Below are 22,536 nucleotides of genomic sequence, written 5' to 3' on the forward strand. Positions count from 1 at the left end.
GCACCCATGGGGTAGGCAACAATTTTCCTCTTAAATCCCCTTGGAAAGAAACCAGACCGGCCCCAGGGTTTGGCCACATACTAGGTTTCTCTCAATAGTAGAGAAACATAGATTTGGCTATGGAGTTTAGCAAAATGTTCAATGTGACCAACAGAGAGGGCTTGGTTCTCATTTAAACCAGAAAAAAAAAGGTCACTGTGGTTTTGGCTGAGAGGCGAGCACACTCCACCCAGGCTGGGGCCGAAGGCAGTCAGCATCAGCAGGTTTCAGGATGGAGCCAGGCTAGTCACTTGATCCTAAAACTCAAGTCCCAGAAAGACAATGAAGAAGGCACGCCTTGCTAGAGGCATCTGGCGGTGCATTCCGCGGCTTATTCAGCCATGGAGGATAAGGAGGGATGGACTAGGTCTTCCCAGCCCTTCCGGTGGGGACTTGGACTACCCACCATCACACCACACCCTGGCTCCCCATGTGGTCTGCAGAGAGCAGACCCCTGGCTGATCTCGCTTAGCTGACTCTGACAGAGCCTGACATTCCTTTTCCTCTTCCAGGTTCCCCCAAGATTCAGAGAGCTTTGGTCAGAAGGTTCAAGTCGTAAATGCCTTGGAGCGGGGCCATTCTATGAGGAGTGGTCCTAGTCGGGAGGATGCTGGGGCATGGGGCGCTCTGTTAGAAATCTGCAGACTGGGCCTCACTAGCCACTAGCAACTCCACCCAGAGACTCCTGAGTTCTCCCTAAGGGAGGACTCTGTGACTCAGCATCTCCCCTCCTATGACTCGGCAGCTCCCTTCTGTGACCTCATCAGTGATTGTGGTGACAGGAAGGGGGTCCAATCACAACCATGTCTGCTCCTTGTTCCTCATTCCAAGGCCAAGGCAGGTGGGCAGTAGAGGTGGCAGGAGGAGGAGCCAGGGTCAGGGCTGGCTGGAAGAAGGCAGCATTTATCTGCTTGAGAACACACAGAACCCCCAGGCATCCCGGTCATCTCCCGGCACCATCTCTTCTGACTCACCCCTGAGCCCCCAGGTTACAGCCGGAGTGCCAGGAGGAGGAGGACGGAGGGGGCCGAATGCGCTCGTTGTCATCCTGCATCTGCAGGCGAATGGGGCGGCGCAGGCCCCAGGAGATGTTCAGGAGTCCCTCCACGATGAACTCGTCTTCTTCCTGCCCACAAAGCAATCAGAGTGGTGAGCCTGGAAAAGCCCCCACAGACGCCAAGACCATGCTGAGGTACAAATGACACATTCTTCATATGTCCTAGTTGGGTGCCCCAGATTCTATTCACAGGATGGGGGTAGCTGCCCAGTTCACACCCCAGCTCTGAGACACTTTCTAAGGTAAACTACCCTAGATCCTGAAGCGGACCTCACAGGTCAGCACAAAAGTTGCTGTGAAATTCAAATATATAGGTGCAAATTATAAAAGCATTGTTTTTCTTTTTATCCTAACGACTTTTAAAGAAAGCAGAATACATCTCTTAAAATACGTGAGATTAGCCTTGCTAACAGAAGCAAGAACTGGAGTTAGCTACGTCCCATCCCCTACTATGGAAAATGGTGTCTCTGTAGCTATAACATATGTTTAGCAACCCAACCTGGTGGTTGAAGGAAATTTAAAGCAACATTTGCCGAAGTTTATTCTACAGAACACCACCTCCTCTAGCAGATGAACTGTTGTCTTTAAAAGGGTGTCAAGTGATCATGAGCTGGGAGAGGCTGTGCTAATCAGATTTCCAAACAGCAGAACGTCCCAGGTTCTGTAATCAACTAACGGGCTAAATGACAACTCTGCAACAGGTGAATAAATCTTGCAGGAGTCCCCAGTTTATTCTCAAAGGTTGCTGACTAATTAGACGTTAAATACGTTAAATGTAAAACCATTCTAAAGGCATTTATATGTTCTATCCCAAAGACTTGGGACTCGCTTATGACTATGAAATCCTTTAATCATGGAGCACTTTTAATCATTTATTCGATAGGACATAACCCAGGAAAGCTATTTACAAACTATTTAAAATCTTGCATGGCCCAGTTGCTGATGAGTAAAAGCTTGAAGGGCAATCCCGAAAAGAATCCGTTCTCCTCCCTTCAGTCTCAGAAGAACCTTTTTGAAGCCATGTTTTATGGGCTGATCAAGTGGTAGATCTGGGTCATGAGCCACATCTTCAGGACAAGCCCCATAGGTGAAAATGACATCAGCCCAATGAGGCCCAACATCATCCTCAAAGAGGGAGGAAGGAATAAAAGAGGGAAGGAGAGAAATGAAACAATTTTAGGGCACTTAGGAGTCCCAGGGAGGAAGGCTTTATGTAAACATTGGCAATTTACATGGCCTTCCCCTCGTCAAGGTGGGCATCATCACTTTACACAACTGTAGGTCAAAATTTAACCCAAAACAGGATTTTATCTAAGTGGGGTGGTTTGAGGGACAGAATAGGCCACTACATCCCACATACTGTCCCCAAGCAACCTGCCCTAGCAGCTGAAATTCCACCATCTGTTATCTGTTTCTATGGATTAAATCTCCACAGCCTGATAACCTGAAAATGTGTTTCAAAGGGCATTACACATATGGACCTTTTTATCAGTCACGAGTGCTTGGGTATAAAGTACCCTACCAGACTCCTTTATAACTCACCATCTATCTGATAACAGGCTTTAGAGAAATGGATACAGGATGAGGAAGCTCGGTTTCGGGATGGGAACCAGATGAATAACAAAAGCAAACTAGGATGACCAGGTGTGGGGATGGGCCAAGTGCTACCATCAAGAGCTTATGTGCTTTGCCCAGGTCACTGCAGCGACAGGACTTGGGCCCAAATGTTTAAACACAGAGGACTGGGTGGGGCTCCCGAATTGCCCAACGAGAGGACGCCTGCTTGGGAGCCACCTGGAAAGGTCATTTCATGAAAGCTCCCTCTGGAGAATCTCCCCCATGAGACTGTGCTAGCCCAGCCACACTTCTACAGGAATGTCTCTGGAACACATCTCTGAAACATTCACCCTTTTTACAACAAAACTGGGCCTGGAGTCTTCTTCCAAAGAACCCCAAGGACCCCCACTAGCATCCTAAATGAGAAGCAGGAGAGGCAGGGATCTCTCGGAACCTCAGGGACCTTCAGATCCAGGACACACGGGGACAAGGTCTGGACTAGCCAATCAGGGCCTTCCCTGGAGACTCCTCACCTCCCGGTGCCGAAGCTGTAAATTCTGGCCTTCATAGTACAAGTTGTAGGTCTTCAGATGCAAGAGAAGTTCATTTCTTAGGGGGAAAATATAAGAGGTAAAACATGATCAGCTGAAGCCACTTATAATGCAGTTGTTCCCTCTTTCTCTCACCTCTCACCTGGCCTTCAGTCACCGCACTTTGGTGTTTGTCCACATGTACGTACACACACATGCACATGCGCACAGAGTTCTGCCACCACCACCCCATAACCATGTTCCCCCAGGATCAAAGTCAAGAGTGAGCACCACCCCAGAACAATGCTGAATGTAAAGAGCAATTCCAGGACACCAAGGCAGGCCTCGTCTGCTGACAATACTCCCAAACTCAAGCCGAATGAGCAGGTGTTAATAAGCCATGGATTCACTGAGGCAAGCACTTCAGAGCCCACAGACAGCCATTCTCCTGCCTGGCTGTGGCCTCTTCTCCCTCAAGCACGCTGTGTGTGAGGAAAGGACAATAATGACAGGCCTTCGTAAGACTCGGAAGCTAGCCAGGCACGGTGGGCTCACGCCTGTAATCCCAGCACTTTGAGAGGCCAAGACCAGCAGATCACTTGAGGTCAGGAGTTCAAGACCAGCCTGGCCAACATGGTACAAACCCATCTCTAATAAAAATACAAAAAAATCAGCCAGGCATGGTGGTGCACACCTGTATTCCCAGCTACTCAGGAGGCTGAGGCAGGAGAGTCACCTGAACCTCGGAGGCAGAGGTTGCTGTGAGCTGAGATCATGCCACTGCACTCCAGCTTGGGCGACAGAGTGAAACTCTGTCTCAGAAAAAATATAAAAGACTCAGAAGTTTCCAGGCTGTTCAGAAGCGAAATGGGACAGGTTTGAGCCACACTAACCTATGCTTCATAGACATGACCTTATCATGTGTTTAAAAACTTGTGGCCAGGAGCAGTGGCTCACGCCTGTAATCCCAGCACTTTGGGAGGCTGAGATGGGCAGACTGCCTGAGGTCAGGAATTCAAGACCAGTCTGGCCAACGTGGTGAAACCCTATTTCTACTAAAAATAAAAAATAAAAAATAAATTAGCCAGGCATGGTGGCATGCACCTGTAATACCAGCTATTCAGGAGGCTGAGGCAGGGGAATTGCTCGAACAACGGAGGTGGAGGTTGCAGTGAACCGAGATCGTGCCACTGCACTCTAGCCTGGGCAACAGAGCGAGACTCCGTCTCCAAAAAAAAAAAATTGCAAACCCCCATCAGCGTCAGAATGGGTGAATAAAGGAAGTAATAGCTACACAATGGAAAACTCTCAGCGAAGAGAATGTGAATGAACTACACGCATGTGTGTAACTCATGGGAATTACAGGATCTGTGCTTTTCTTGTGTCTAGTTTCTTTCACAAAAAAGCACAGATCATATTCAATTGATATAAAGTTCAAAATGGAGTGTTAGAATTCAGGATAGTGGTTCACCTTGGGGAGTAGTGACAAGAAGTGGGCATGAGGTGGCTTCTGGGCCCTGGCAATACTTTTTCAGTTCATAAAAATTTAAAAAATAAAAAATAAAAATCCTTAGAAACTCCCACTCTGAAGCCCAGTACTGGACCTCGTTAGCCATCAAGTTTTCCAAGTGGCTGCCCTGAGAGTACACAGTTCTACTGCACGTGGCCAGAGAGGAGATTTCACCCACTTTGTGATCAGGGAAATCCCTCATCAACCCTGAGAATGCATGAGTCAAGTTTCATCTGAAAGTGCGTGTTTTGCACTCCAGGTGGGATGAGAGTGGAGAGAGGTGGGGGGGCCGCTGCGCGCTTTTGTCTAGTCTCAAGTAAGGGGTAACAGAGTTCAGTCTCTCTGAACCTAACCATTCAGTGGAGAGATTTTGGACCATGCCAGGAGTCAAAACCCACTGGAAATGCCAAGAAACTCCTGACAAGTTAAACCTAGATAAATCAACGTGGTTCTAGGCAAGCTGAAATGAATTCGTGGAAAATGTGATTCCATATAACCTAAGACAAAAGGCTGTTTGGTACTTTTGAACACACAGATCTGAACCGGGATAGAAAATCACTGGTTGGTAGAAGTCCCTGGGGAAATCTGTCCATAAAGAGGTAAGAATGGTCAGATGTTACAAAACATGTGTTAAGTGTGTCTAAGGACTTCAAACAATTTGATCTCAGATAAATTAAATATTTCATTAAGAGAGAGAAATTCTAGCTGGGCATGGTGGCTCACGCCTGTAATTCCAGCACTTTGGGAGGCTGAGGCAGGTGGATCACTTGAGGTCAGGAGTTCAAGACCAGCCCGGCCAACATGGTGAAACCCCATCTCTACTAAAAATTAAAAAATTAGCTGGGTGTGGCGGCGCATGCCTGTAATCCCAGCTACTCAGGAGGCTGAGGCAGGAGAATCACTTGAACTCAGGAGGCAGAGGTTGCCATGAACTGAGATGACGCCACTGCACTCCAGCCTAGGTGAGGAGGGAGATCCCTTCTAAAAAAAAAAAGATAAAGAAATCCCTATGCTGGACATGAAAATACGTCTTCGAACTTCCAATTCAAGGGTCTATTTTGGCTCAAGCCCAGTCACATTAGCAAAAAGCCTGAGCTCAAGAGACTTCAGTGCATAGAAAGCAATTAAATTGTCCCTTCTTTTTTTTTTTTTTTTTTTTTTTTTTGAGACGGAGTCTCGCTCTGCCGCCCAGGCTGGAGTGCAGTGGCCGGATCTCAGCTCACTGCAAGCTCCGCCTCCCGGGTTCACGCCATTCTCCTGCCTCAGCCTCCCCAGTAGCTGGGACTACAGGCGCCCGCACCTGTGCCAAATTCAGCGAGAACCAGAGAAGCCCAGGGACACATTACCCCAGCCAGGACTCCCCAGGAACACCACAGACAGGACGGGGAGCAGTGTCTCTGTCCGTTCTGGCTGCCGGACCATAGACTGGGTGGCTTCGAAGCAACAGAAATTCATTTCTCACAGCTCTGGTGGCCAGGAAGTCCAAGGTTAAGGTAGAGTCAGGGTCTGGTGACAGCCCTATCCTCACAGACAGTGCCTTCTCACTGCGTCCTCACACTGTGGAGGAAAAACAAGCTCCCTTGGCCTTTTATAAGGGTACTTAGATCTAATCACATCCCAGAGGCTCCCCCTCTTTTTTTTTTTTTTTTTTTTGAGACGGAGTCTCGCTCTGTCGCCCAGGCTGGAGTGCAGTGGCCGGATCTCAGCTCACTGCAAGCCGTGCCTCCCGGGTTCACGCCATTCTCCTGCCTCAGCCTCCGGAGTAACTGGGACTACAGGCGCCCGCCACCTCGCCCGGCTAGTTTTTTGTATTTTTTAGTAGAGACGGGGTTTCACCGTGTTAGCCAGGATGGTCTCGATCTCCTGACCTCGTGATCTGCCTGTCTCGGCCTCCCAAAGTGCTGGGATTACAGGCTTGAGCCACCGCGCCCGGCCTAGGCTCCACCTCTTATACCGGCACCTTGGGGTGAAGTTTCCACATAGGAATTTGGGGGAGACACAAACATTCAGAAGATAGCAAACTGCCACCAGCCAACTGCTCCTCCTGGAAGCCTTCCAAGACACCACATCTTTTGAGCCCCCAAAGGTACTGCGTCTTGACATCCCCTTTACTTCACCTCCAGGCCAGGCTCTGGGGGCATGTTTTTATCTATAGCAGCCGCCCTGATGCTCTCACAAGTCCAAGTTCAGCCGCTTGACTCCTTCCCACACACAGGAGCCCCGCCAGTCTGATACACAGGGGAGGCCCCTGTGCCAGCGGCTGCGGTCCACCCACAACATCCCAGCGTGGGACTGGTCACTGGGGACAAAACTCTCTAGCAAAACGTCTTACTTGGAAATGTATTTATCTTGTCCACACGGGACTAGGGACGTTTGGTGACTGTAGTCCATTCTTCCTTTCTCTTTTCATCGGAAGGAGAGGCCTATATTTGGAAGGAGAAGACAGAGGTTAAAGTCAGGTTGTGTCCTTGGGAGCTCAGCAGAACCTGGGGTGGGGAGCGGACACAAAATTGGATGCCATGGCTCTCCATTCCTCCCCACCCAGATCCACAGCTAACACTGACCCAAGGCTGTGAGAGGCAACACTGCTGGCTGCTGCCTTGGCTTACCACAGCCTCTGAGAATAAACATCCAAAGGAAAGACGACAACCCTTGGACAATCCAAGCACGAATGCCCCAGCCACAGAGCACACTGACACCCACGTTGGCTCCAAGGACGACTGATGAGTCCCCCTCTCAGAAGAGACCACCACAACACAGAATAGAGAGTTATCTCAGGGACAGCCCGATTCTACTGAGGTCTACTGAGGATGGGTAAACCACCTACAAATGCCCAAATATAGCCGAGTGTGAGAAATCACAGTATGTGTCTACAGACACCACTAAAATATGACAATGTGAAAGACAATTTAATTATAACTATACATTACAAAAACACAGGTAACAAAACTATGGGTCCAATTTTGTTTAAAATCTATGTAAGTATAAAATATGCATATACATACACACATTTACATGTATAAATATTTATTCAGATAGGTATATATATATATGTCAGGATTTCTCCACCTTGGCACTATTACCATTTGTTTTGTTTTGTTTTGTTTTTTGACAAGGAGTCTCTCTCTCTTCGCCCAGGCTGGAGTGCAGTAGTGTGATCTCGGCTCAGTGCAACCTCCATCTCCCAGGTTCTACTGCCTCAGCCTCCCAAGTAGCTGGGACTACAGGTGCCCACCATCACGCTTGGCTAATTTTTTGTATTTTTAGTAGAGGGGGGTTTCACCATGTTGGCCAGGCTGGTCTCAAACTCCTGACCTCAGGTGATCCACCTGCCATGGCCTCCCAAAGTCCTGGGATTACAGGCATGAGCCACCACGCCCAGCAGCACTATTACCATTTGGACCTGGCCCATTCTTTTTTTATTTCTATTTGTAGAGATGGGATGTCACTTTGTCACCTGGGCTGGGAGTGCAGTGGCATGATCATAGCTCACTGCAGCCTCAAATCCCTGGGCTCCATCGATCCCCCTGTCTCAGCCTCCCGAGTAGCTGGGACTACAGTTGTGCCCCACCGCCCCTGGCCTGGGACTGTTCTTTGGCGTGGGACTGTCTTGTGCATCGCAGATGTTTAGCAGCATCTCTGGCTTCTACTCACTAGATGCCAGCAGCACTACCCCAGTGATGACAACCAAAACTATTGCCAGACACTACTAAGTGCCCTCAGGGGCAAAATCACATTACTCACAACAGCCCAAAGGTGGAAGCCACCCAAGTGTCCACTGATGGGTGAGCAGATAAGCAAAACGGAGTATATGCATCCAGTGGATCATTATTCAGCCTTAAAAAGGAAGGAAATGCTGGCACATGCTAGAACATGGGTGAACCTTGAAGACATTATAACAGGCCACACCCAAAAAGAAAAATACCGTATGATTCCACTTTTATGAGGTACCTAGAGTAGACAAAATCAGAGACTGATTTTATAGAATGGTGATGCTTCAAAACACAGAACAGTGGTTGCCAGGGGCTGAGAGGAAGGGGAAATGGAGAGTTTCTTAATGGGAACAGAGTGTGCAAGAGGAAGAGAGCTCTGGAGATAGATGGTGGTGATGGTTCTACAACATGTGAAGGTACTTAATGCCACTGAACTGGACACTTTAAAATGGTTAAGATGGTAAACTTTATGTGTATTTTACCACTATATACATATATATGTGTGTGTGTGTGTACATATATATATATATATATATATATATATTTTTTTTTTTTTTTTTTTTTTTTTTTTGAGACAGAGACTCACTCTGTCACCCAGGCTGGAGTGCAGTGGCATAATCTCAGCTCACTGCATCCTCGACCTCCCCAGGCTCCAGTGATCCTCCCACCTCAGCCTCCCAAGTAGCTGGGACTAAAGGCATGTGCCACGGATGCCCAGCTAGTTTCTTGAATTTTAGTAGAGACGGGGTATTGCCATGTTGCCCAGGCTGGTCTTGAACTCCTGGACTCAAACAACCTGCTCACCTCGGCCTCCCAAAGTGCTAGGATTACAGGTGAGAGCCACTGCACCCACTCCACAATATATGTTTTAAGTGGAAGAGGGAGGAATGGGAACCAGTATTACAGTGACACCATGTGAGAAGGATTCAACCTTCTGGAAGAAGGATCCATGACCCAAGGGACACAGACAGCCTCTAGAAGCCGGAAGAGCAAGAAAATGGACTTGTCCTAGAGTCTCCAGAAAAGAACACATCCCTGTTGATACCTTGATGTTAGCCCAGTGAGATTCATGTCAGACCTTTGAACTACAGAACTGTGAGATAATCAGTTAGTGTTGGCCAAGCGTGGTGGCTCCTGCCTATGACTGCAATACTTCATGAAGCCAAGGCAGGAGGAGTTCGAGACCAACCTGGGCAACGGCAGGAGACCCCGTCTCTACAAAGAAATTTTAAAATTAGCTGGATGTGGTGGCACACACCTGTAGTCCTATAGCTACTTGGGAGTCTAAGGTAGGAGGATTGCTTCAGCCCAGGAGCTCAGGGCTGCAGTGAGCTATGATCGCACCACTGTACTCCAGCCTGGGCAACAGAGTAAGACCTTGTCTCTTAAAAAAAAAAAAAAAAAAAAAAAAAAAAAAAAAAAAACAATAAAATAAGGCCAGGCGCAGTGGCTTACACCTCTAATCTCAGCACTTCGGGAAGCCAAGGAGGAAGGATCGCTTGAGTCCAGGAGTTCAAGACCAGCCTGGGCAACATGGGGAGATCCCATCTCTACAAAAAATAAAAAGTTAGCCAGATGTGGTAGCGTGCACCTCTGGTCCCAGTTACTAGGGAGGCTGAGGCAGGAGGATAAACTGAGCCCAGGAGGTCAAGGCTGCAGTGAGCCACAATCACGCCACTGCACTCTAGCCTGGTCAACAGAGTAAGCCCATCTCAAAATTAATTAATTAAATAATAAAATAAAATAAAAATGAATTAGTGTTATTTTAAGCCACTAAGTTTTGGTAAATTGTTACTGCAAGTTACCATGGGCTGATTCCATTCAGAAAACTTAGACCCGGCTGGGCGCAGTGGCTCACACCTGTAATCCCAGCACCTTGGGAGGCCGAGGAGGGCAGATCATGAGGTCAGGAGATCGAGACCATCCTGGCTAACACGGTGAAACCCTGACTCTACTAAAAATACAAAAAATTAGCCGGGTGTGGTGGCAGGCGCCTGTAGTCCCAGCTACCCAGGAGGTTGAGGCAGAAGCATGGCGTAAACCCGGGAGGCAGAGCTTGCAGTGAGCCGAGATCATGCCACTGCACTCCAGCCTGGGCGACAGAGCAAGACTCCATCTCAAAAAAAAGAAAACTCGGACCCTACCAGTGTACCCAAAAGTGGTACCCTGAGAACACAATTGGTCTCTCTAAATTTTAAATTTTATGGTTTTTTTTTTACTTTTCCAAAAAAGAAGAAGAATCTGATCATGAAAACCAGAGTGCACATGTAATGCAGAAAAAGGAAAGTCAAGCTAGTGAGAAAGACTTTTTTTTTCTTTTTTTTTTTTTAGACAGAGTCTAGCTCTGTCACCCAGGCTGGAGTGCAGTGGCACGATCTCAGCTCACTGCAAACTCTGCCTCCCAGGTTCTAGCGATTCTCCTGCCTCAGCCTCCTGAGTGGCTGGGATTACAGGTACGTGACACCAAGCTCAGCTAATTTTTTGTATTTTTGGTGGAGATGGGGTTTCACCATGCTGGCAAGGCTGGTCTCGAACTCCTAACCTCAAGTGATCTGCCCGCCTCAGCCTCCCAAAGTGCTGGGATTACAGGCATGAGCCACCACACCAGCCAAAGCTTTTCTTTTTTAAGTGACAATTACCCATAACTAGTCAGTGCCCCTTTTTGTAAAAAGGTGCCGCTTCTATACATGTGTAAATTTATACATTCAACAAGCATTTATTGTGTGTCTACAACGTGCCAAGCGTCGTGCTCGCGATGGTGGCTCAGCAGCCAAGGAAACCTGTAATCCCAGCACTGGTACATGGTGCAGGAGGAGGGGGATGTGTGGGGGCAGAGGGCTCTGTCAAGGGAGGGTGAGTGCTATGGTAGCAAACAAGAAGGACACCTACGGATAAAGGTGGTATCCTGGGGGAAGGGACCTCTAAACTGAGACCTCAGTGTCAGCAAAGATGAGAGGCAAGTGGGTCCAGGCAGAAAAAGCAGGCAACTCGGAACTGTGCGAGATGGGGTGGCACAAGCAGAACCCCAACCTGGAGAGGAGTCTGGACTTCATCTGGTGGGCAATGCTGGGCCGTGTGTATGTGGAGGATGAAGAATGGCCCCCAGAGACACCTGGGTCCCAACCTGGAGCCTGTGAATATTACCTTATATGGTAACAGGGACTCTGAAGATGTGATTAAATGAAGGATCTTGAAATGAAGAGACTATCCTGGATTATCAGGGGGGCCTTAAATGTAACCACCAGTGTCCTTATAAGAGGGAGGCTCTGCCCCAGCAGAGAGAAGGCGACATGACAACTGCAGCAGAGGGAGAAATCTGAAGACACTGCACTGTGGACAAAGACGGAGAAAGGGGCCATGAACCTTGAAGGCAGCTCACAAGCCAGGAAAGGCAAGGACACAGATTTGCCCCAGAGCCCCTGGTGCGAGCAGAGCCCTACCACCGGCTCAGTTTTGGCCCAGAGAAACTGACTTCAAACTTCTGGACTCCAGAATATGAGTATTACATTTCTGTTGTTTCAAACCACCAAGACCGTAGTCATTTTTCTCGGCAGCAAGAGGAAAACCAGGGGAATTCTGAGGGCAGGGATGCGATCTGATGCGCATTTTAGAAAGGTCACCCACCCAACGCCTTGCTTTGTGGAGAAATAATCCGGGAGAAGAGCGGCCAGGGGACCAGTTGCCAGGCTGGAGCCCGAGTTGGAGAGACAGACTCTAGAGAGTTCGAAGAGGAAGAGGAAAGTCATGATGTGGAAAGCACACCCTCTTGTGCTGCCGGTGTGCCAGGTGTGCTGCAGGATGAAACGTGGGGTGACAGGCAGAGTCCTGGTGATACACGGGCTGCTGGCGAGGACCGCAATGTAGGCAGAGGTGCCACCTTCACAGTCGCTGATGTGAGGACCGAGACTGAGTTTCAGGCAGGCCCATGGAAACTTCCAGTGCAGATAACCAGAAGTACAGCAGGCCTGGGACCCCAGAGAGCGATTCCTGGCACGTGAGGTCAGGGAAGAGGATGAAGTCATCAAGAAAGAACAGAAGGGGCGAAGCGGGCAGGGCTGAGGGCAGGGTTCTGATTAACCCAGTGGGTCAGCATGGCCAGAGGAAGGAGTCCCTGGAGAAAGAGGGAAAACAGGAGACATGGTACCAAGGAAGCCCAGGAAACCAAGGAAGCCTAGGGGCCTTGAGAAGGAGGCCAAGGTCAGCAGAGCCAGGAGCTGGTGGTCGGAGTCCAGGGAAGGGGAATCCTGAGTAGCCTCTGTTAAACCACATAAAGGTCATGGGGGATCTCAGCCAGGCTGATGGCACAGCCTGGTTGGAGTGGAAATCAGGTGAGCAGCGCCTGCTGTCAGCAGCCCTTCTCACTCTCAACACTGGAGTCTTTCTTCAGTCAGAGGAAATGTTATTCTATCTTTCTTTGATTATTTTCCCTCTTCCTCCCACTCTTGGTTTTTTTTTTGAGACAGTGTCTGGTTCTGTCAGCCAGGTTGGGGTACAGTGGAGCCATCATAGCTCACTGCAGCCTCAAACTCCTGGCCTCAAGCGATCCTCCCACCTCAGCCTCCCGAAGGGACTGCAGGCATGAGCCACCACACCCAGATAATTTTTTCTTAATTTTTCTTTTATAGAGACAGGGTCTTGTTATGTTAACCAAGCTGGTCTTGAACTCCTGGCCACAAGTGATTCTCCCACCTCAGCCTCCCAAAGTGCTGGGATTATAGTGAACCACTACACCCACTCCATTCTTGGTTCTTCTGCGATCTCTTCTCTAGCACTATGCATCCATCCATCCCAGCAGCTACCCTCTATCTCCTTATTTTTCTCAGAATTCTCCAGCTAATCTAATTCACCAACTGAATTTTCTCCTGGACTCTTTCTTTCTTTGCCTCCAACATAACCTATCATTTGGTAATTTAGTTCTGCATCTATCCTGCTCTTAAGACAATTATTTTTGATACCATGTCTTCTTAAATCCACTGAGAATACCAGTTAGAGAATTTGATTCTTAAACCTATTTGGTTGTGCAGAAAAAAATAGAGCAACAAAACAATAAACATAGAGAAATAGACCCAAATATATCTGGGAACATGGATTGTAAGTAGCAGTTCTAAATAGCAGGGGAAAGGTAGCTTAATTTTTAAAAATATCACTAGAGAACTGGCTGGCCTTTGGAAGGGGGAAGACAGGGAAACGAAATCACTACCTTACTCCTTCCACCAAAAGAAATAATTGAATAAAAAAATTAAGCACTAAAAACTAAAATGCTGAAGACATTGATACCAATCTGTGAAAATTTTCAACTTCTGTTTAGAAAAAAGAGTACGCTATACAAAGTCAAAAAGGCAAATTAAAAACTGAGGGAAAATATTTACAAAACATACGATAAAGGGCTAATGTCCTTAATACATAAAGGGCTTTAATAAATCAGTAAGAAAAAGGTCCTATGCTCATGTATAAAATGGGAAAAGGACATGCACAATAGTTCATGGAAAACTCAATACAAGTAATTAATAAATCCGTGAAACGGTGTTCAACTTCCCTCATGTCCCTCCTTTTTACTTACCAGATTGGTACAAATCAGTCTGATGGCCCCAACTGTGGGAATTTTCTAGGGCTCAGCCACTCTCTACCTGTTGGGTGATCTCACGAAAGCCACAGCTATAACCCCGACCTATGGGCTCATGTTGCCCCATCTTTGTCTATGGCCTGACTTCTCCCCACCTTTTTTCTTACTTTTACATTTCTTGGGAAAAGAGTGTTAAGAAAATATTTACATAGGCTACCCCATAGTTGAACTGAAATTATAGGTAGGTGACTCTAGGACCCAGTTCCTCTTTTGCCCACCTTAGGGCATCTGCAGCTTTCTTCACAAACTTTCCAACCACCCTCACAAAGCACTGGCTCCCTGCAGCCAGCTAAAGAAACTAAGCTACATTCACATCCACCTTAGGGCAAACAGCAGCAGCAGCAGCAGCAGCAGCAGCAGCAGCAGCAGCAGCAGCAGCAGCAGCAGCACTAACAGAGGACCAGAAATTCACAGTTAATTCTGATATGCCTTAAACAGAGCATTGTTCTCACACAAGGAAGGTCAGAGGAAGAAGCGTGGTGGAACAGGAATGTGGACTCAATTGGATTCAACTGGACACTTCCTCTGAGGGTGTCTGCCAGTATCTGTGGCCTTGGAGACAGGGATTCGTTCAGCTGGCTGGTTGCAACGCTTCTGCCTCCCCTGTTATTATCCAGAATTTATGGTGCTCTCCTGGGCTCCAAAACGCCTTGTAAGAACCATTTACGATCATCACTTCCCACAGTGCCTTGGGAATACAGACTAATGGTTGTTATGTCTTATAGGAGGGAAACTGAGGCAAGGAGGAATGAGGGACTTCCCACATCAGCCAGCATCTAGGCACAGAACCAAAATACCTCATAGTCTACCACACAGAGAAAGGAGAAGAGGGGCAGAAAGGGGACAAGAAAGAAGAGGCAGAATTTACACAAATCCTTTTTTTTTTTGAGACAGGGTCTCATTCTGTCACCCAGGCTGGAATGCAGTGGCACAATCACAGCTCACTGCAGCCTTGATCTCTTGGGCTCAAGTGATTCTGTCACCTCAGTCTCCTGAGTAGCTGGGACCACAGGTGCACGTGGTCCATACCACGTGCACCATACCTAGCTAATTTTTTATTTTTTGTGGAGATGGAGACTCGCTATGTTGCTCAGGCTGGTTTCAAACTCCTGGCCTCAAGTGATCCTCCTGTTTTGGCTTCCCACAGTGCTGTGATTAAAGGTACGAGCCACCTCTCCTGGCTCAAAAATCATTTTTAATATGGAGCCGGTCTTTGGAAGTCAAAAACATATTTAAATCTACTGAACTTCCTCTATGAACATAGTTACTTACCCCATCTAGAATTATAAATCGGTACTTCTTTTTAGAAACAACACTTTAGAAAATAAAGCATATATTGAATGTCTACTGACCACAAAGCATGTCTACTAAAATAGCTAGAGATGTGAGCTTGCCTCATTGAGACATGAGCCTCCCAGGTTCCAGTCATGCTGGAACCCTGTTGGGGCTACCAACCAGTCAGTTTTCCCTCTGGCACTGGCTTCATGCTTCGGCAGAATGTTCCAGATTCTCCTCAGCTCCATTAAATGCCCGGGCAATGCATTCTGCTCGTCAGTGGAATTCAGCTGGTTACGTGGAGACCCATTCATGACTTCCTGACTGCCTGAAAGACAACTTGTGGGTAAGACCTTCCCTAAGACCCAAGAGCACGTCTTCACAAAGGGAAGGTCTTAGCAGGACAAAGGGAAGGTCCTCTGGCCGTTTAATATGATGACATCCCAGTCACAGAGAACTTTCTGAGCCTACTTTTTATGCTCTGTGAGTGTGCCCATGCACCCCCTCAGACCCAGATTCACATGTTCTAGCCTCGACCCTCATCAAAACTTACCTCCCCCTATAAACGAACCCTGAGGCCCCTGGACAACGTAGGGACAGGCACTCCCACTTCGGCCTGCCCTTCAGCACAGCACGTACCCCACACAGAAGTCACCTGCTGGTGTTTCTGTCCCCCCGTGGGCCTGGAGCTTCCTTTCTGGTCCCCAGCCCCCAGCTCCCAGCCTGGGCCTCTCTCCCGCACCTGGGTTATCGTGATTACTGTTTCCAGGAAGGGGATCAGCAGTCTGTCCAGGGACACTAACCTGCTACCTTAGGCCAGGGGATTCCAAGAAGCCTAGCCTGAGAGAAAGCTTTGGCATGTGATTTATTGTGCAGGTGTTTTCAGGAGAAACCGGTAAGGGAGTTGGGGAGGCAGGACGGGGGCAGCGGGAGGAGCTAGGAATGAGGTGGGTTCAGCTGGAGCCCAGCCACAGCTGATCCCTTGGGGAGCTCTGTGGTGTGAAGGGCCCCCAGAGTTGTCCTACTTGGAGGCGGGCAGGTGGCGCTTCTAGACCACTGCGTGTCCGTTACTGGCAGAGAGCCAGCCCCTAGGCATTTCCCTGCAAGAGCAATTCTCAGGAAACGTGTGCAGCTAAGACCCAGCACCGTCAACACGCACAGCATGCCACAGATTAAGGGGGCCTGGGTGGTACAGCAGCATCCATTACACCTGCTCCATATCAAGATTGAAGCAACTACTGGGTCTCTCACTGTCCCCCACTCACTCTCCGGTTGGGAGGAAACAGCTGCCCACTCAGGACCAGCCTGGTGCTGGAGCCTAGGCTGCAGGAACAGGGTCAGCATCGCCCAAGCTCTGGACCAGCTGAAGCTGCAGCAATTGCACAAAGCATCCTTTCCCTGCCTTCCCGCAGACCCCACTCGCAGGTGTTTCCAGCCTCCCACACGAGGCCTCCTCAAGAATAAATGCAGGGCTGGCCAAGCCTTTGAAATTCACAGGCTCAGCTTCCTGAGAGGAGAGCACACACCAAGTCCTCAAGACGCTCTCGGAGGTGGGAGAGGCATCTGGAGCTCCCAACAAAGACAGTAGAATCCCCTCTGCTGTTAGGTCTTGCTTCCTCCAAACGCTCCACGGTCAGGATCCCGGAGAATGTGCCACCTTTCCTTGGTCTCAGAGCATCCCCAGGACCCTGGCTCAACCTACATGGTTTCACTTCCAGCCTGGAGACCCAGCACCTCTCATTTATGAATTGGAAAGTCCTCCAAGGGAGGGGCAGCCCTGGCAGGAAAGTCCAGGGTGAGAGAGGGGAAGAGCCCCCCTTTGGTGGTCACTTTTGCTTCTTGTTTTCTGAATTGTCTTCCTGGTTGTAGAGCAGGGGCCAGGCTCCAACCACCCCCCTCTCAGCTCCCAGTGGGGGTAAGGGAGGGAGAGCAACAGTTGTTCTATAGGATCCAGGCAGCCCCAGTCTCTGAGACAGGCTTGGGGAGCAGAGGGCTTTCCATGGAGAATTCCCGGGGTGGCAAACCCCACAGAGCCACCACCTGACCAGTGGGAGGGCTGGGCACTTGCCAAAGCCTTGACTGAAACCAAGGATGGGAGGCAGTGGGAAGAGGTGGCTTACAGACACCCGACATCGCAGGGATTCTGACTCTGGGTGCTCATTAAACTCCCAGAGCGGGGGCAGGGAGGGAGTAGAGAAAGGGGTTGCTTTAAAAATCCTGATGTCAGGCCGGGCGCGGTGGCTCAAGCCTGTAATCCCAGCACTTTGGGAGGCCGAGACGGGCGGATCACGAGGTCAGGAGATCGAGACCATCCTGGCTAACACCGTGAAACCCCGTTTCTACTAAAAACACAAAAAAAAAACTAGCCGGGCGAGGTGGCGGGCGCCTGTAGTCCCAGCTACTCCGGAGGCTGAGGCAGGAGAATGGCGTAAACCCGGGAGGCGGAGCTTGCAGTGAGCTGAGATCCGGCCACTGCACTCCAGCCCGGGCTACAAAGCAAGACTCCGTCTCAAAAAAAAAAAAAAAAAAAATCCTGATGTCAGCGAGGGCATGGTGGCTCCTGCCTGTAATTGCAGCACTTCGGGAGACCATGGCACAAGGATGGCTTGGGTCCAGGAGTTCAAGATCAACCTGGGCAACATAGTGAGACCCCATCTCTACAAAAAATTAAAAAATAAAAAATTAGCCAGGCACGGTTAATGCCTGTGGTCCTAGCAACTCAGGAGGTGCACCCCTGTAGTCCTAGCTACTCAGGAGGCTGAAGTGGGAGGATCGCTTGAGCACAGGAGTTCGAGGTTGCAGTGGGCTATGATGGTACCACTGCACTCCAGTCTGGGTGATGGAGTGAACCCCTGTCTTTAAAAAATAAAATAAATTAAAATCCTGACATCCAGATTGCAGCCCAGATCAATTACATCAGACTCTAGGGGAGGGGCCCAGGCAGAAGCATTTTCAAAGCCTCCCCAGGTCATGCCAGTGTACATCCAGGGCTGAGCACCACTGTGGAACCTGTAGGAAAGAACTGTGTAGACTGAGGACATCACCATAAGTATTTCAAAGCAGCCCTTCAAGAAAGGAAGGGGTGGAATTTTCTAAAAACAAACTGAGTTGGGTATTTAGCACCGTCTCCCTGCTACTAATATTTCCAAGAAGAAAGGGGACAGTGTAGAGCGTCCTGCAGGGTCCATGTGTGCAGGCACTGAGCTGATGCAAAGGGCTCCTTCTTGCAAGCCAGGGCACCATGTCACAGAAGCCGGACCCCAGCCCCAGGCCCCAGGTCTGATGCAAAGGAAACGCTCACTGGGGGCCTATAGCTTCCCCTTTTGGGGCCTGTGCACGCCTCTTCTCTGAGCCCTGCACCTCCCTCTGAGGACACCCTGGATCTCCTGGGTTGGAGAAGAAAGTTGCTGGGCACAGTGCTTTCCACTACAGTGTTAAAGACCAACTGGCCAGGTCTCCTGAGGGAATCTGCTTTGTAACCAAGCAATGGCAGAGGAGATAGTGCTGATCCCTCTGCACTTCAGACCCCTCGTAGTGGGGCAGGAAGTGGTGTGGATGGCAAACAGGAAACCCCAGCCCCATTGCACCACATGAGGAAGGAGACTTGAGCTGCAGGCTGGGGCCCTGCCAAGACCTAGAGATGGTAAGAGATGCCAGATCATGCTTCCCAAACCCAAGCCTGTCCTGGGCATGGGCGAAATGCAGGCTGCCTCAGAAGGAAATGGCACACTCTGCCTTCTGCCTTCCTGCATTATGGAACAGGAGCCCCATCACTGCTTGGACTCTTTTAACCCCTACACCAACCTCATTAAGAAAGAAACTTTATTATCCTCATTTTGCAGCTGAACAGTTGAGGCACAAAGAAGCTATGCCACTTGCCCCAAGACACACAGCTAGGAAGGGGCGGAGCTGAGGCTCAAATCCAGGGCGGTGCAGCTGCCAAGCGGAACCCAACAATAGACCACAACTTCTCTTGAGGTGGTAAGGAAGACAGTGCTTTCAGCCAAAAATCAGTCAACCCAACTGTATTCTGGAGGAGTGGTTCTCCCACTTGAGTGTGTTTTGGAATCCCTCTGAGGGCTTGTTAAAATACAGATTGCAGGTCCCTTTGTCCCAGTTTCTGATTCAGTAATTCTGGGGTGGGGTCTGAGAAGGTACAGTCCTAATAAGCACCCGGGGCTGCTGCTGCTGCTGCTGGTAGCTGGCTCTAGGTGCTTTATCTTAGTCCTTCCAAGAACCTCATGGGGAAGGCTTCACTTTAGCCATTTTACAGATGAGAAACAGAAGGTCCCAGAGGTTAGGTGGCTTGTCCCAGGTGGCAGAGCCGACACGAAGCCCAGTGCTCTCCTATGGCTCTCTGGCTGAGCACTGGATCTGAGAGGCTCACTATGGAGCAGCAGGAGCAGGTTGGCTCCAGTTACCAGCCCACAGCAGGCTGGGGGGTCCTGGGGATGGGAGGTGAGTGAGTGACCAGCCTAGAGGACAAGCTGTGGAAAAAGCAGACCCTGCAGGGACCAAGGAGAGAGGCCCAGAGCCACAGGTCGAGGACGTGGGTACTTGCAGTCACAGAGTCATCGAATCTCAGTCCTGTATCACACACTGGGTGGGACACTGAGGGGACAATGAACTACCCCTCCCACTCACAGACCCCACAGACCATCCCCACCCCATTCCCAGAAAAGCCTCGATGCTTGGTAAATGACAGGTACAGGCCCTTCCTGGCAAGCTACCCCACTCCCATCCCCGGACCTGCCCCTGCCTGGCCCACCGACACAGGAGGAACTGAGACGCACCAAGAGCCATGCTGGGGTTTCTTCACGCAGGTCAGCCTACGAAGACCCGGCTCTTCCACCACCAACTGCGGCCCAGCCCAGCCCTCCCTGCCCAAGCCTGGGTTCCCAGACGCGACTGCGGGAGATGGGAGGAAGCAGTCCTGGGCCCACCCAGACAATGGCCTCGCAGGCCAGAGAAGCAGCCACATGTTTACAGGGAAGCCCCACCAGGTCCACAAGTGCCTGACCTTTAGGATGGATGTTGTAGAAGGAAACTCAGAGCTCTTAGCCTCTAATCAGAGAGCCAGGGCGCTGAAGCAGGACAAAAAAGGAAGCATAGAGGAAGCACAGACTCCAGAAAGAAGCAGCTGTGTGTGCGTGGGTGTGAGCATAGCTCCCGGTGTGTGAGTGAGAGTCCAGTGTGTGGATGGAGCGTATGGTTGGGGAGTGGTGTATCGCTGTGTATGTGTGTATGTGTGTGTCCACATGCATGGTGTGTGTGCTTGGTATGTGTAGAACTAGACTCTGGCTCAGAGAAACTAAAGACCTAGAATGCTAACCAGCCAAGACAGCCTCTTGTGGGTTCCAATTCAACCAAGTGACAAATTCCCTGTGGCTGTGGAACCCAAGGGGAGAGTGGGAAGTTGGCGGAGACAACACTGGCCCCAATAAAGCAAATAAGACGAGATACTCCCTGGCCTGCATTTCTCAAAGCCAAGCCAGTTTATAGGGTAGTTTTAATGTCTACCTGGGGAAGAGCAAGGTAAGCTTTCCTCCCATCCAGTAACTACGGGATTTAAGGGAGGCCACCCTGCAGAGAGAGCCCGAGGCCTGTGTCCCCAAGTGCTCCTGCTGGCCTATCTGAGGGTTCTTCTCCCAGCTTTGCAGAGAGAGAGACAGACTGATCCAAGCAGGTAAGGAGGGGCTGGCTCCGGGTCCCCTGTTTCCTACAAGTTCAGATTTCTTTGGTAGCCACACTTCCTGTTTACTGCGTGATTTCCAAGTCACAGGCCACTCAGACTCATCTCTGACTTCACATCCCCTTCCTCAAGGGAACCCCAGCATTCTTCCTTTTTTGGTGCTATAGGCTGAGACTCTGAGCTCTGTGTGCAGTGATCTTGGGGTTTCCTCTACTCGACACCTGGGGACAGGACTGAAAACCTAAAAGCTAAGATCGCTGGCCTCCACCCCCAGACCCCAGCAGGTTCCTTGGACTTGAAAAGCAGTGAGTGGGAAGAGCAAAGGAAGTGCTGGGTGTGTCCAGAGCCCTCCGGTGTGGTGGGGGCAGCAGTCACTGCAGCGCATCTGACATCCCCCCTCCTTTAACCTCGAGTTAACGCACCCAGCAACATGTGTGGGGAAATTCCCCGCTCACAGCAAATCTCAAACCCCTCCTAGTGCCAGGAGAAATGGCACATCGGGGGGTTTCCAGACCATTTCCAGGGGAAGTTTGCCACAGTAGCACATTCACACCTTCCTCTGTCTACCCTGGGCACAGCTGACCAGCCCTAAAGGAAAGTCAGCCCCATGTAAAGCAGAACTGCTCCTCCACACGGCCTGCAGAGGCGGCTCTATCAAACCTCTGTACACCCCCACGACTGCCTAAGATTCAAAGGGCAGCTGCCCACTAGGCACGGCCAGGTGAAGAGACGGTGAGTGCTCTCCCAGGCTCACGCTCTTACCAACTCACTGGAGGAGCCGCGGGCACTTCAGGGAACTCACCTAACAAGGAACTCACAGCATTTGCCTCAGAGCAAATGTCCCAGAGAAAAGCCACCTGACCCACTCCCGTGACCCCTGAATACAGTCATGTGACCTGGTTTCCCAGTTCTGGGTCCCGCAGTTTCCTGAGCTGACCTGCGGGCACACTCTGCCTCACCAGCCCCCCACTCCATGGCACCATGGCCCCGACTGTACACAAAAGAGCCATCCTTGCCCCAAATGTCTGTGTGATCAGCTGTAAGGCCCTACATGGCACTTTAGGAAGGGGCACTGATTATCTGAGGCTACCACCCATCTCCCCAGAGTACCTGAGGCCTCGTGGACCCCACCAAAGCCCCCTGCATCCCATGCCATGCTATGGACAAAACATTCAACAGCCAGCCCTACAGCCGCTGGGATGGGTGTTTAACAGGGCAGGGGTTTGGCACACACAAAGGATGCTTGAAATAGAAAGGCAGAGACCCTCCTTCTCGAGCTTCAAGGAAGCTAGTCTCCACACAACTCCACCTCTACCTGGTTTGAATCTCTCTCTCTCTGCATGGCAGCTGCTCCATCAAAGTCACGGCGAATCATGAGCCCACCCTTCCAAACCCATCACCACACAGAAAACCCTGAGATTCAGCAGCAGGGGGTCTGGGCCCCGTGGGCCAGCAGCCAGCAGCCAGCAAGCCACGCTGTGGTCAGCTCCCAAGCCAGTGGTGCTGCACACCTGCACCCTGGCCACTTTCGTCCTGTGAG

General features: G+C 50.1%; 1 protein-coding gene and 1 long non-coding RNA gene across 6 annotated transcripts in view; one reads left to right on the forward strand and one right to left on the reverse strand.

The window, feature by feature from the left end:
• Nucleotides 1–22,536, reverse strand: part of LOC105481565 (Ras association domain family member 2) — a 57,344-nt gene that overhangs the window by 15,438 nt on the left and 19,370 nt on the right. For all 5 annotated transcript variants that reach the window (XM_011741219.3, XM_071079627.1, XM_011741216.2 and 2 more), the window contains exons 2-4: nt 7,026–7,116; nt 3,187–3,262; nt 1,014–1,165 (exon numbers count right to left, since the gene is read on the reverse strand). In XM_011741219.3, the coding sequence (XP_011739521.1) occupies nt 1,014–1,165; nt 3,187–3,262; nt 7,026–7,084 (287 nt within the window). In that variant the 5' untranslated portion in view covers nt 7,085–7,116. The remainder of the gene's footprint in view (nt 1–1,013; nt 1,166–3,186; nt 3,263–7,025; nt 7,117–22,536) is intronic.
• LOC139358495 (uncharacterized) lies at nt 1,093–20,263 on the forward strand. Its single transcript, XR_011613493.1, has 3 exons — nt 1,093–1,231; nt 19,147–19,285; nt 20,128–20,263. It is a non-coding gene; the product is annotated as an uncharacterized lncRNA (long non-coding RNA).

The sequence above is a fragment of the Macaca nemestrina genome, chromosome 15, assembly GCF_043159975.1.
Source record: "Macaca nemestrina isolate mMacNem1 chromosome 15, mMacNem.hap1, whole genome shotgun sequence".
In the NCBI taxonomy this organism is placed as follows: domain Eukaryota; kingdom Metazoa; phylum Chordata; class Mammalia; order Primates; family Cercopithecidae; genus Macaca; species Macaca nemestrina.